This window comes from Ranitomeya imitator, chromosome 5 (genome assembly GCF_032444005.1).
Source record: "Ranitomeya imitator isolate aRanImi1 chromosome 5, aRanImi1.pri, whole genome shotgun sequence".
Taxonomy (NCBI): Eukaryota; Metazoa; Chordata; class Amphibia; order Anura; family Dendrobatidae; genus Ranitomeya; species Ranitomeya imitator.
The window spans coordinates 545992743-546007631 of record NC_091286.1 but is presented as its reverse complement, the minus strand read 5'-3'; the positions used below and the strand labels follow the sequence as shown (position 1 = coordinate 546007631).

General features: G+C 40.2%; 1 protein-coding gene across 1 annotated transcript; it reads right to left on the bottom strand.

The window, feature by feature from the left end:
• Positions 1–663: 663 nt before the first annotated feature.
• On the bottom strand, positions 664–14640 carry LOC138638383 (transmembrane 4 L6 family member 4-like). Its single transcript, XM_069727624.1, has 5 exons — positions 14385–14640; positions 9151–9240; positions 5305–5441; positions 3969–4185; positions 664–1403 (listed from the first exon to the last, which is right to left on the bottom strand). Exons 1-5 carry the CDS (start codon positions 14556–14558, stop codon positions 1386–1388), a joined length of 636 nt encoding a protein of 211 aa, XP_069583725.1. The 5' UTR covers positions 14559–14640; the 3' UTR covers positions 664–1385.
• Between the last annotated feature and the right edge of the window lie 249 nt (positions 14641–14889).

Here is a 14889-nt window from a genome sequence, read left to right as displayed (position 1 = left end):
CTTCTGCTGGGAAGACAGGTCACAAGAACGATCCAGGAGCGAACTAGACCAATACTGGAACATTGAAAGGTGGCATGGAGCAAAGATCTAGGTGGAGTTAAATAGAGCAGCCAGCTAATGAATTAACCTCGTCACCTGTGGAAGGAACTTCAGAAGCCGCAGCCCCACTCACAACCACCAGAGGAAGCCCATGGACAGAACCAGCCGAAGTACCATTCATGACCACAGGAGGGAGCTTAACAACAGAATTCACAACACATATGTTCAAATATCCCATTATATAGAAATTGTACTCCCATATGTCCAAGTTCAGCACAATTGATGTCAGACCATCTGGATTGTATTGCCTTTTGCAAAAGAGTGGTGTACTCTCAGGCTCAATGGAAGATCCCTAGCCGCCATTATTTATTGTACCAAAATGGCAGGTTTTGGCACAAAAAGCAATATTTTTGGAAATTAAATATTATTGTGAATGTGTCTGGGTTGAATTTTCCTAGCAACACCCTAGACAAGATTGTGATAGGTCAAAAATTGTAGAAAATGATCCAAATAAAATTATTTAAACTTCACAAGTAAATTATTTTAAAAATTTGTCAAGAAATTTTTGTCTCCAGAAAATAGTGGATAATTTTTGGAAAAAAAAAAAGGGGGTTGAGTTCCAGCTCCTTAAAATAATTCTTTTATTGATGCCTTTAAAAACATATTGTACACGGTGTACATTCTCCCTCCAGTATGTGCCGATGGACAGCAGAGACACGGCGACGCGTTTCGATCAAACGATCTTTGTCAAAGCCAGTGATGTGAATCAAATGTTTTAGGATTATTCAGTGACATGATCTGTTTATATCTTGTCTCTTTCTGCCCAGAATACTTGCTGTATTTCTCCATAAATTTGTGCTGACTTGCAGTAAAATGGCACATGTCAGTTCAGTGGTTCTCCAATATAAGTAAATCTGCCTGAGTGTTGTAATTTGTCCCTTGTTGGACCCCCATGTATTACCAGGGCAGGTACGACAGTAGAAAATGGCTTTTGCATTTAGAGGAATGCTTACAGCTTTTTATTTTCGAGCCGCTCATTCACTTTGAGGGTTTCTGAAATACAGTTGTGTAGAAGAAAGATAATCCAATTTGCAGCCAGCAATGCCAATGGAAAAACCCATTTTACAAACAACTTTACATCCCTTGCTATGAATGACTGAGTATTTAATACAAGATGTGGCTCATACACTTGTTCTTTAATCATTTTATAAAGTTTTACTTTTTTTATTTTTATTTTATTTATTTTTTTTTACAAAAGAAAGTACAGTCAAAGTTATCTGAACTCTCCATTCGTCTTCCTTTTGGTGAGTCACATTTTTGGGGGGGAGTGATGAAATATAATTACATTAAACCGGTCCATCATTCTGTAAATAAAAACAGAAAACGTTAATATATCAACCTTAAATGCTATATAATTCAATAAAAAAATGAAGCTTTAAGGGCACACGTAGCCCAAGACCATTTATAATGCATGATCAATGGTTCAGCTACAAGTCATTTGTTGAGGCATTGAAAGCAACCAACGAATCTGAAGTCCACATTTCCTAGCAGAGAAGAGTTGGTGGGACAGACCATGAAGTATAGGTTCCATACTTACGGTAACCAATGTGGCTCATGTTAAGCATAGTTGGTGTGAAAGATATTTTTTCCATGAGTGCAGTGAACCTGTTGTGGATGTGTGCGACTTCTGTATTTCAGAGTTAAGCAATGCTTCTAATGTAATATACCATCTGTTGCAGAAGTCTATGGACACCATAAAAGCTCTATGTGCAACCCACGGTCTGTACACTGCTGTACTATGATCATGTACTTGTGGCATGAAAAAATGTGTACTTTATATTCACCTGTACTGCAGCACATTGGCTCAGTGGGTAGCACTGTTGCATTGCAGTGCAGAGGTCCGGCCATTCAATCCCACCAAAGGCAACATCTGCATGGATTTTGTATATTCTACCTGTGTTTCTGTGCTTTTCCCCCCGACTCTCTAAACATGTACTGGGAATTTATATTGTGAGCCTCAATGCTGACAGTGAAAATGAGGTCTGTAAAGAGCTGCAAATAAACCGAAGCCTAAAGGTGCATGCCCACGATCAGGAACTGCTGCGGGTTTGATGCCGCATATTTATGTAGTGTCAAACCCACAGCGGCCCGCTGTGATAGCATAGTGGATAGGTCCACTATGTGTCCAGAGACGTCTGCAGATTACTCGCAGACAGTGAAATGCCGAAGCCATAGGCGGTGAAACGCGCGTCGAGGCTAGCGCGTCTCACGGACACAGCGGCACACAAGGAACACTATGTCCCAAGGTAAGGTATTATGGTCCATTGCCTTTGCTCTGGAACTTTAGACAGAACCAATTGCCAGTCTATAACTATCGCTATTGCTGTGTTACATTGGGTCACTATCAGATATCAGAGATCCTTCACAGTGGGATATCAATTGGACTTTAGCTCTTCTAACCCAGCTGATGGCGTTAACATAATCATACAATGGCAAGTTTCCAATTGGAAATCACTATTATGGTCTATTGTTCTAGATACTGTGTGCCGCTGTGCCCATTGAGACACGTTTAATTTTCTCACCTTTTGGCACCACATATTGTCATCTTTATGGTACCAATAATCTGTAAAGCGCTGCGAAATATGTTAGCGCTATATAAAAATAAAGATTATTATTATTATTATTATAATCTTTTAGCTGTACTTTACCAATTTATACCCTTTTTTTGCATCCCTGTCTCATTTTGATACATGATTAATAAAAGTATACTGTTTCATTATAATAACCCCTCTTTGCTTTCTTTGGGAATCCTTGGTATAGATTTCTTATATTTATAGTGTTCATCACTGTCACTGTATAGTGTAATTATTACACGGACCCAAATTTTGTCTTGCTATTGTTGAGCACTTTTTTGGTATACATGATTGGCCTAAGGGGTTAAATTCCATCTTGGCCACGGAAATCTCCTTGTAGGTTGTATAGTGAAATGCGGCACGTCTTTCAAGACTGCAGCATGTCAATTTCTCTTGCGGACACACTAGTCTCAGCATCAAAAATGTCACCAATACAATGTATTGGACGCGGTTAATCTGCACTGTTCAGTAACATATACGGATTCACTTGCGTTCAGTAGATGGCAGTGTTTCGGACTTGGTAAACATATGCTGAGTCCAAATCGCTGCTAGTTCCGGATCGTGGGCACCCGGCCTTAGGCTACATTCCCACAATCAGTGTTTGTTCAGTTTTTTACCCTGCAGAATACCTTCGATTACTTGCGTCTTTGTGTGCGTTTTTGACACTGCGTTTTCTGCCTCTGGTGTGTTATGCTTTAAATAAAGCTGCTTTGTTTTTGAAACTTCCCAGTGTTGGCATTCTTAGTTGTGGATTACATGCGTTATTGAAGCATTCCCACCATGCTTTTTACTTGCGGATTTTCCACATCTAATGCAAGTCTATGGGAAGACTGCGTATGCATAAGAGAAATTGACATGCTACGGATTGGAAACACGCACCGCAGGTCAGTCTACACAGCGTCAAAAAACACAGTGGGCAGGAGATTTCTATAAATCACATCACTTTGTTAGTATTGTGATTTTGCCACAGCAAAAATACACAGCGTCAAAAATGTGATAAATGCTCATCGCGGGCATGTAGCCTAAAACACTTTACTTGATGCCTGCGTTGACTGTGAAAGTGAGAGCTGCAGCTGTGCATCATACATGTTCTCAGCGCGGTGTTATACTCCTTCCCTTTGGTAAAATAAGCTTCCTATTTTTCATAGTTTGATTCCAATATTTTTTTTGGACACACAAAGCATGGTGCTATATTTTTAGACCATGAAAAGAAAACCTTATTGCAATGACATATCATGTTTATTGCTTCGAGAAACCTTTTATAACCAAGGAAATAATTGTATGGTTTCAACTTACTCCACAGCATCCGCAGCACTTGCAGTCCCCGCAGATTGTCCCAATTAGACCATTGACAGCTTGGATTGCACAGAGAACGCCTTGCGCTAGACCCAATAGCAGGAGGATGCAGAAGAGGGTCAAATTCCAGGTGATGATGATTTCCGTGTTAAGCTCACTCTTACCGGGTTTGTATATTTTACAGTCCTCCCATAAGGTATGATTTTTTAAATAATTCCTAAAAAAATAAATGATATATAATTGTTATTATCAATAAGTGTTTAGATAATAGCGAAGTGCATTATCCACTGGCACCCTGTCAAGGCATGAGAGAGGGAGCACGCTCCCATTGTAATTCAGTTAGATACTAAGGCATTGACAATGACATCTAGGGGCGTGAATGTACAGAATTGTAGTTCTCTCTTCTTGGCTCTTGCAGGAGGTGCAGACGTTTGAGGAGCACTTGCAGCTGGATGTCTGTGTCTGCTTCTATCTCCTCCGCTCTCTGCATAGAACTTTATGAGCACAAACTGCCATCTCCTATGTCTGTAATAGGAAAATTTGTCTTCACCGCAAACAGAGTTTACCAATTATGAGAGTGAAAGACTGATCCAATTGGAGAAAAAAACGAATTTCTATAATAAGATATTTAAAAAAAATTGCCTATGTTCACACATACTAATTCAAAAACTTGTGTGAACAGGGCCTAACAATTAGCAATTTTGGCTGAAGTTTCGCAATATTGTTATTCCTGTATGATGTATCTAAACTGCACACTGAATGATAGAAAAACACATACAGAAAAAAAATGGTAAGCAGAAAATAAAAGCTTAGGCTACTTTCACACTAGCGTTTTTTTTCAATACGTCGCAATGCGTCGTTTAGGGGAAAAAACCCATCCTGCAAAGTTGTCTGCAGGATGGGTTTTTGCCTCATAGACTAACATTAGCGACGCATTGCAACGCATTGACACACGTCGCAACCGTCGTGCGACGGTTGCGCTGTGTTGTGGCGGACCGCCGGGAGCAAAAAACATTACATGTAACGTTTTTTGCTTCCGACGGTCCGCCATTTCCGACCGCGCATGCGCGGCCGGAACTCCTCCCCCACCTCCCCGCACCTCACAATGGGGCAGCGGATGCGCTGGAAAAATGCATCCGCTGCCCCCTTTGTGCGGCGCATTCACTGCTAGCGTCGGTAACCTCAGCCCGACGCACTGCGACGGGCCGAGCCCGACGCTAGTGTGAAAGTAGCCTTAGGTGTTGAGAATGCATTGTGGGTTAGTAAACCGAAAAACAAAACTTCCTAAATGAAACGATAGCCTTAGATTGATTTTTATACAATCATTTACACCTACCCATCACTGAAAGGATAGTCCCAAGTATTGTTTTCCATATAACATATCGGCCCCTTATTTATAGCAACTGCAGAAATAATGAAGTTATATGCAGCTCCAGCAAATCCGATGGCAGCAAATATGATAGAAGAAAACATCTGGAATAAAAAGCCACAATTACTTGCCAGATCAGTTTAACATTGTATGCTTGCCCCTGACTAGCCTTGGTGTACAAAGCTTTATGTGGTCTTGTATCAAAATAAAATAATGAGATGTAGATAGAGAATTAGTGCAGGATATGTAACAGATCTACAAGCATCAATTTTTTTCTGCTTCCACGTTGGGTCGTTTCCTTAAAAAAACTTGCCATCTACTTACATCCAGTGATTGGCTGCAGTGCTCATGTGTCGTACATTGGGTGCGACAAGCCTACAACCTGCAGTAACCACCGATTGACCAAACCGCTGCACGGCCAGCTCTACCCTCACCTATTGTATCCTCACCCATCCCTTGTAGATTGTGAGCCCTCGCGGGCAGGGTCCTCTCTCCTCCTGTACCAGTTGTGACTTGTATTTTTCAAGATTATTGTACTTGTTTCATTATGTATACCCCTCCTCACATGTAAAGCGCCATGGAATAAATGGCGCTATAATAATAAATAATAATAATAATAATAACGTAGAGTCAGCACTGGAGTGGCAGGAGCTTCAGCAGGTAAGTGTTACCTTTATTTTAAGCATTGGCAACAAGCGAGTTTTTAATAAAACTGGATGTACAGTAAGATGAAAAAAAAGATTTAGTTCATATGTTTTTCTTCCTTGGTTTCTCATTAGACATTCTAACTAATAGCACTGCTACGCATAGCATCTAAAATGCCATAAGATGCTTCAATCTCTAGGTATTTCTACAGATGTTTTAAATGCAACAAAAGAATGCTGTTGGAGCTAGGCCCTATACAGATGACCATTTCTCACAAGCATTATTTATCCATGCTTTTCATGGATAGAGAAGGTACCCACTATGGAGATGATCACATGTCCATCTATTTTTGAGAACTTTGTATCCACAAAAATGCACAGAGACGTCCGTTTTTGATCTGTCACAGATGAAACTCGCCAATGCAAGTCTATGGGTCCATACAACTTGGGGTGCTTTCACACAGCATTTTGGCACCCATTCGTTGGTCCCACTGGGGCTTACATTAGAAGCCCCTGCAAAACGGTATTCGGGCGTATGTGCCGACGGGTCCATAGACTTTAATGGTGATGACAGGGTGAAGGTGTGCTCTGTTGTGCATCATTTTTGGGCATATAAGCCTACTCCAGTAGACACTCAGACGTAGTAGACTGCAACTTGGTGTCCATCTCCAGTAGGCATACACGCACACGTTCACGCTGTCGGCAGCATTATAATCTATTGATCATTCAGTGCATAGGCCTCAATCCCATTTTGCAGGGTGTTCAGACGTAAGCCATGATGGGACCAACGTATAGGTGCCAAAACGCAGTGCCAAAGCACCCTTACAGACAGCACATGGATGACACATGAGATAATAGCTGAGGGCAAAGTGGATAAGCTGACCACACACTGATGTAAATTCCTCTGTTTTTTTTCACATACGTGAATAAAAAGAACATCTGAATGAGGCCCTAAGATGCAACCTGGCTTGATTCATGCATCATGGCAGGGTATGCCCTGGGTCTTTGTACAACAAAATCATAGTGGATGTGTCCGCCCAACTCTCGACTTGACATAGCAGATAATGTTTACCGTGGTAAGATTGCATAGTACCCCAAACCCAGGTGTCTTTATCATGTCCCCTGGTTTTCCCAGTTGCGAACAAATGAAATAGCTGTTGAACATTTGTGCCGCCACTCCAGCCAAACTCCATAGAAGTGTCCAGATACATCATTATTTTCATTTTTTTATGTGACTACTTGTGTAAATGAAGCTGCAGTATCAGTCACTATCCATAGGATTCATTTTTGATAGGTGAGGGTTCTATCGCTGAAACCACCAGCGACCCTGAAAACAGGGCTCTGCAGGGCCTCATCTCGAATGGAGGGGCAGTACTCCTGCTTTATCAGCATCTTGGCATCCAGAGCCCAGTTCTTGTAATTGGAGGGTCCCAGCTGTAGGCGACTGGAGATTACTAAGTTGTCCCTTATCCTTTAACCTCTTTAACACCCATTTATTGCAGCTGCCATAATACACTTATATCCTGCTACGGATATGTGTGCCTCCAATATGGTAGCTGTCAGGGAACAGAAAATAAAAAAAACTACATTCTCAAAAAGAAAATCAACACATTATTCTCTTCTGCTTACCTAAATGTTAACACTTTAAAAAATAACAATATGATACCGTATTTCTGGTGTATAAGACGACATTTTAACCCCTGAAAATCTTCTTAAAAGTCGGGGGGGGGGGGGGGGTCGTCTTATACGCCGGGTGTAGTTTTTGAGGGCGGGTGCGGACCAATGTGTATATGGTGGGTGGGGGGAGTGGTCCCGATGATGAAAAAAGGGGGCGTTTCACAGGGAAAGAGTAAGTGGAGTATCCCCCTATTACCTCATTGTGGCAGCGATGCTCTCTGTGCTGGGGGCGGCGTCGGCAGCTCCTCTATGTGCAGCGTGGGGTCTCTGTGCTGGGGGCGGAGGCGACAGCTCCTTTTTGTGCAGCATGGGGGCTCTGTGCTGGGGGGTGGAGGCAGATCTTTGTGCAGCGTCGGGGCTCCACCGGCATTTCCTCAAAGCCCAGAGGCCCCGGCAGCTTCATTGCTGCAATGCGGTGGCCTCCGGGAAAATGGCCACTGGGGGCGGTGCATGCTCAGATTCAGATCTCCCCCAGCGGCCATTTTCCCGGAGACCACCGCATCTCAGCAATGGAGCTGCCAGGGCCTCCGGGCTTTGAGGAAATGCCGGCGGAGAACCGATGCTGCATAAAGATACGCCGCCACCGCCCCCAGCACAGAGCCCCCACGCTGCGCAAAGAGGAGCTGCCGCCTTCCCCAGCACGGAGACCCCACACTGTACAAAGAGGAGCCGCCGCCACCCCCAGCACAGGGTGCATTGCTGCCACAATGAGGTAATAGGGGGATACTCCACTTACACCTTCCCTGTGAGACGCCCCCCCTCTCTTCGTCATCGGGACCACTCCACCCCGCCATATGCACATTGGTCACCTACCCTATAAGCTGACACACGGCGTATAAGAAGACCCCCAACTTTATATTTTATATTTTAACTAGAAAAGTTGGGGGTCATCTTATACGCTCAGTCATCTTATATGCTGAAAAATATGGTAGATTCATTTTTAAGGAGGCATATCATATCTCCAGGGTTACCCTACTCAAGAGTAGGATAGAACAGAGGGGGAGGTAAAGAACTGGTGGTTATATATTATTTGTAAGGCATCAGATACACAATTTTTTACATGTAATAGTGAATTAAATAATGAAAAACTATAGCTCATGCTCAGTAAAGTTATTGCAAAAAAACGGCACTCCATAAAATCAACTTCATTTGAAACGTTAAATTAGGTACGGTGCATGTCATACGCGTTTCGAGCGTTACCGCCGTTAATTGGAGACGTGTACATGCGTACCTATTTTAATTCTTTCAAATAAAAAAGTTGATTTTACGGAGTGATGGATTTTATAAATAGTTGACATGATCTGACTCGGAGAAAGCAAGGAATCCGGAGCAGCCATTATACAAGTGACATGGACTTATCTTCATGGGCATAATATGCAGTGAGAAGTTAATTTTTCTTATGCATCTTGTCCATTGTCTCTCCCATTATCCCATGCTTTGCCATGCCATTTTTTCAAACTCTAATATATATACCTTCCATTTGAATACTTACAGCAAATCTCTTTCCACAACTTTCATTACCACAGCATCCGCAGCAGTCATTGTTCTTCATACCCAGAAACACTAGAGCTGGAAAAATCATCTACATAAATGAAAAAAGAAAACCATGCTCTTTACTATTGTCCATTTTATCCTATGTGTATATCAGATTAAGTGGTTTAGAGAATTTGCATTCTCATAGATGAACTGACCGTATTTATACATTTTAATTCTTCACCCGTCACACAAAGAAACCTAAACCTTCTTTTATTATGTTTTCATTGCCCTTAGAATTCCAGAATGAGGTATCCTGCTACCGTTCTGTACGATAAAAATGAATGGTAGCCTGGCCAAACGATTAATAGTCAATTGGATCCATCGCGGAAACGAAACCTATGATATCGGGGGTGCTGAGATTCTCATTTATTTAATACACCCTAAAAAGAATAACTCGATATTGACATGGTTTATCAGTCATTTCCAAAAGACAAAAAAATGAGGATGAAGAGATATTCAAAAACAAGAAAAGGCTATCACAGGCACTTTTAGCGCAACCTTCTTAGGATTTGTTGGGGTTGCACTGTTTGGGTTGCACTGATATATCCTCACCAAATGTAAAGAAGGTAATGCCACAATTTATCTTTTTACCCATTAAAACCTCGGGAACACCAGCATGTACTTTAGGAAATTTCTCTGCTTTCATGCCTCAATGTGACACAAATATGGTGTGAATCTAGAATTATGTAGGTTGTCGCACGGAGACATGCTCTGTTCTTACGGACTGCTTGAGCATAAAGATGTCAAATAAGGCTCACAGAATAATTCTTATATTGGATGTCTTATTGATGACCCACCTTTCACATACCCCAATTCTAACAATTGTAAACACATACGGCTTTTTTGCTAATTTTGCCATAAATTTAGTTTTCAACCTATACATGTGAAAATAAAGATTAACTTTTTAGGAACCCCAAAAGTGTTCTTCATCTTGATGTGTGACGTCCTGATTTTTCCATTTCAAAACAATTTTTATAGCAATATATAGTATATCAAGCACATATTTTTTAACGTTTTACTACTTGCATGTAATAAGTTTGTCTCATTCTTTTTTATTGTTTATTTTATGAAACTGTTTTGTTGATTTGATTTATAATATATTACATTTTGAATGTGTAAAATACTCCAGAACTTCCTGAGTAGGGTCCTGGAGCGTTTGTAAGTTCTATGGCTGTGTAAAAAAATTACAGTAAATCCAAGGACTGCAGTGGCAGGGATTTACCATACTGAGGGTGAACTACCGATGTTGATGTTGTGATTTATTTCCTAACTTACAGGATTACAGTTTTCTATGAAGAATTGAAAGAATTATTTATTGAAGCTAGAAAAAAAAAACTGAGAAAAATGTTGGGACAGTACTAATCACTAGAATGAAGATCCCACCGTGGTGTAAATTAGTTTAAATGGAGTTTTAGTAGAGCCTGCAAACTGTTGCTCAACTCAAAGGGAATGATTCATCAATACAGGCGTTGTTTGCGATAGTCTTCATTATGAGGAGTGCTGGAGTCAGACCCTCCTGACTTCCGAAGAAGTGTTTGCCCCGTCAAGCCTTTTTCACCCACCACTTTATCATCAAAAATGTTGTGGGAAGGCCAAAAGTCGCATAATTTTAGAGGGGCTGTGCTAAAATTGTGCGACTTTTTAAAAGCTCTTTGCACCAGAATACTGGCATAACATATTTGATGAGTTAGGCGCAAAGTGTTCGGGTCTGACGACATCTAACAAATGAAATGCAACAGTTTCATTTTATGTGAAGTATTGCAGCTCCACTCAAGATCTACGATGCTGCCTGAAACAGCCGAATAGGTCCGTATGAAAGCAAGGTGCGTCACCAATGACAAAGGTAATAAGAGAGGGTGCTACATCATGTACAGTATCAGATAATGTATAAAAGGAGAGAGCAAAGACAATACATAAGTGATGAGCACACCTAATAATAAATACATAACATATCTCTTTATTGCATATCATAGAAAACGCTCATATAAAAACATTTAAAACCAGATGATACCAAAAATGAACAACTCCTGGGTCTACAATAGACAAGGCAAACAGTATAGGTCTAGTGTACACAAATACTCCAAAATATATATAGGGAATCAATATCTTCAACAGACTCCCTCTAACCAAATGACACATACGGCACATTATCATACCATAGTACCTGGACAAATAGAGACCCAATTGATTGGGGGGAAAAACCTAATACCATTGGCAAGGTGGTCACCACAATAAAGGACAGGGTCCATGCAACCTGAACTATATATGTCATATGGATCGAATAACAGAATGCAAATGGAAAAGGTGCATGGTATTTTGTGGGAAGCGATCAGTAAAAAAATAAAGCCTATTAGGACCCCAATAACATGGGTCAGATATAAGGCAATGTCCAGGACATCTTTAGTGAGGGTCCGTAGAAATGAAACATGGCCACAATGGAGAGTTTCTAAAATTAAGAGAGGTGTAATGAGATACTCCACGAGTATCGCTGTGAAAACAGCTTCATCAGGGGAAATAGCCTGAAAGAGCAGGTGTTTCCGTAAATGTAGTAATTTTTACAGACTTTGAAGAGAGCCAAAGTACACTATGACCACCCCATTCAATCTCCTCCTCACTGCAGTCGTCTAGTGAGGAGTTACAGGGGGTTTGAAACCAAATGTTGGAGTAAGTTCAGCTTATTAAGTCAATGGAAATATAATATGTTCAGTGGCTTTTGCAGCAAGAACCTAGTTACATGATGATACAAATGCATCTGTAGGTGTTGCTCTAGGTTCACCGCAACATTGCTACATAGTTGTTTTTGTATGTGCCCACCCAAACATCCCACTGCGCAAAAGCTAAATTACTACTACTTGAGCTAATCTATACCAATTACTATGGTAAAAAGATATTTAAGGGCTTGTTCACACACTTAAGGGCTTGTTCATGCGGTGTAGCCTTTACATCCTTAGCATATCAGTTCTTTCTCGCCATGGATTTCATCCTTTGCAATGTAAATCAGAGATACAATGCACATGTATTACATTCTGCTGCGGATCGGTGACAAAAACCCTCAATTGATTTTTTTCCGTGGAGACATAGCCTTTAACCCTATAAGAATGCAGCCAATTTTCATTTTTGTATTTTCTCTTGTTTTCCTTCACTCCCTTTATTTTCTGGCGATATTGACGTCTGAAGGCTTTTTTTATGTGGAACAAGTTAGGGTACAATTCATTTTACAATATATGTAAAAATGGCGAAATAGTGAAAAAAATGCAATTCCAACATTGTTTTTAAAACTTCAGTTCTTTCGCCGTTAATTGTACAATAAAAATCAGTACAATAATGGAGATAACAAAACTAGATTTTCTTTTCATTATTTTCGTGACTTAAAAATTCTGCAGTTTGTAAGACAAATAAAAAATGTGGTATTAGTTGCCACTTTCTGTCAATGTAGCTGTGTGAGGGCTTTGTTTTTGGGTGGTGAGCTGTAGTTTTCATTTATACCATTTTGGCATACATACTATATACTATATTTCACATTTCTTTATTTTTCACTGGCAAAAAGGGGTAATTCAAACTTTTAAGCTTCTTTTTTTTTTTTTACTTTTCACATTTATTCCTAAAAGGGGACTTGAAACTGCAATCATTTGACCGCTTGTACTTCAAACAGCTATACTCCACTATATAGTAAAAATCATGGTCTCCTATGAAACTTAGCCTGTGAATGAATTTCACAGAAGAATGAATATTGGAGCAACAGGGGTCTTCAGCCCACCCTTAAGCTGCGGTGGCAAAATATTAGCTTCCTGCAATCACATCATGGGAGGGACGACGAGTGCCTGAACAAACACCCAGGCAGGTGCTTAAGTGCAGCTGTCAGTGACAGACAATGCCATGTAAGTGGTTAACAGCAGCGATTGGTGGTAGCTCTGGTTGCTGCTATTAGGTCGGGATCACACATGCTAGAAATACGGCCGAGTCTCGCATGTTAATACCCGGCATTGCAGCCGTCACTCAGGAGCGGAGCATGCGGCCACATAGCAATACATGCAATAAAAGACCATTGTAGTATATAGAACAAGTGATCCATCACATTTATTTCAACTGAGAGAAAAGTTTTTAAAAATCAAAAAAAAAAAAGAAAAAAAGGAAACCAATCATATTAATGACCCTCCCTTAACTTGCTTAAGAGGAAAAAAATAAAAACTGAACTGGAAAAGTCTTAACTTTGAAAATATACATTTATTTAACTTGTATGGTAAATGCTATAAAGCAAAAAAAAATAAAGCACCAGAATTGCCCTTTTTCAGTCACTATGAATGAATGCTATAAAACAGAAAATGCAATGGCAAAATTGTGTTTTTTCACCATTTTGCAGCAATTGGAATGAGTGTACATGTTCAGATAAGGTGTTATCCGTGCAAGCTTGGGTACTAACCAAGTGTCTTCGGCGTGCTCGAAAAATACCGTATGTTCGTGTCCCTGCATCTGCATGTCTCCCGGCTGATAGACAGTCGCAACACATGCAGGGATTGATTGTTTGTTAGACATGCAACCGCGAGGACTTGAACACAATATTTGAGCACGCCAAAGACGTGATGGTGGAAAAATTATGATTCTTGGAAGACAGGACGAGAGAAATGAAAGCGCAAGAATGAAAAATGGCCAAGGCATGAAGGGGTTAAGGCTTAATATATACATACCGTTATGCTATATACTAATGTCTATAAAATCAATTACTAAAAAAAGGTACAAATTTAAGGACAGTTTCCAAACATCTGAAAAATTCATTGGGGACTTGTCCATATTAATAAAATGTATCTATGTTTTAATAGAACGAGCCAAGGCTGATTATGAGGATTGTAACTATTAGGAGTAATTCATTTTAGGAGAAGTTCGTACTATGAGCCATCCAGATCTTTAATATTCTAATCTTTATTATTCATTTTCAATTGTTCATTTTAGCCACAATAATATTGGCTGAAGGTAATTTATACCCAAATTTCCATCAAAAAAGAAAAAACAAAAGCGAGAAAAGCAATAAGTGTTAATGGTTACTAATGTTTTGAGGATGGTAAGTAATCTGTATATGAAAATATTAGTATTTTTTCCAATATTCTCAGGAGAATTAATATTAAACAGAAGATAATGAACAACAAAGGCCCAGAAAAATGTTAGGATTTACATACACTAAGCTTGCACACTCACCAGAACACCAGAACCCAAGAGTCCTCCGAGGTAAAAAACTTCTTTTGTGATATGATCATTGCTCTCTGCAACTTTACCAGCTGGGAAAAAAAGCAAAATATTTGCCAAAACAGAGAGAATAGCCAGAGGGATGAGGGTAATGCCCAAGCACTTTGCGCAGCCTCCTGAACACATCTTTGGTTACTCCTTCACCGTTGGTCGTGAGAATTCAGTATAGTGTAATCCCTCGAAGGTACGTCTACTTTGTGTGGTTTTATGGTGACCTCACCATTTATATGATGCACATCCTTAGACTAAAAATCTATGAGATAATGTTCAGGGTAATAATTTGTCATGACAACTAATAACCCTGTTAATATTCTACTCGGGCACACAGGACACTGGTATAGGAGTTCCTTATTCACAAGATGAATATGTGATAATATCTCTAGAGCTCCAAGGAAAGTTAATTTTGCTTTCACAAAGGTATTATTTTGGAATATTTTTAGGCAAAATTACCTTAACA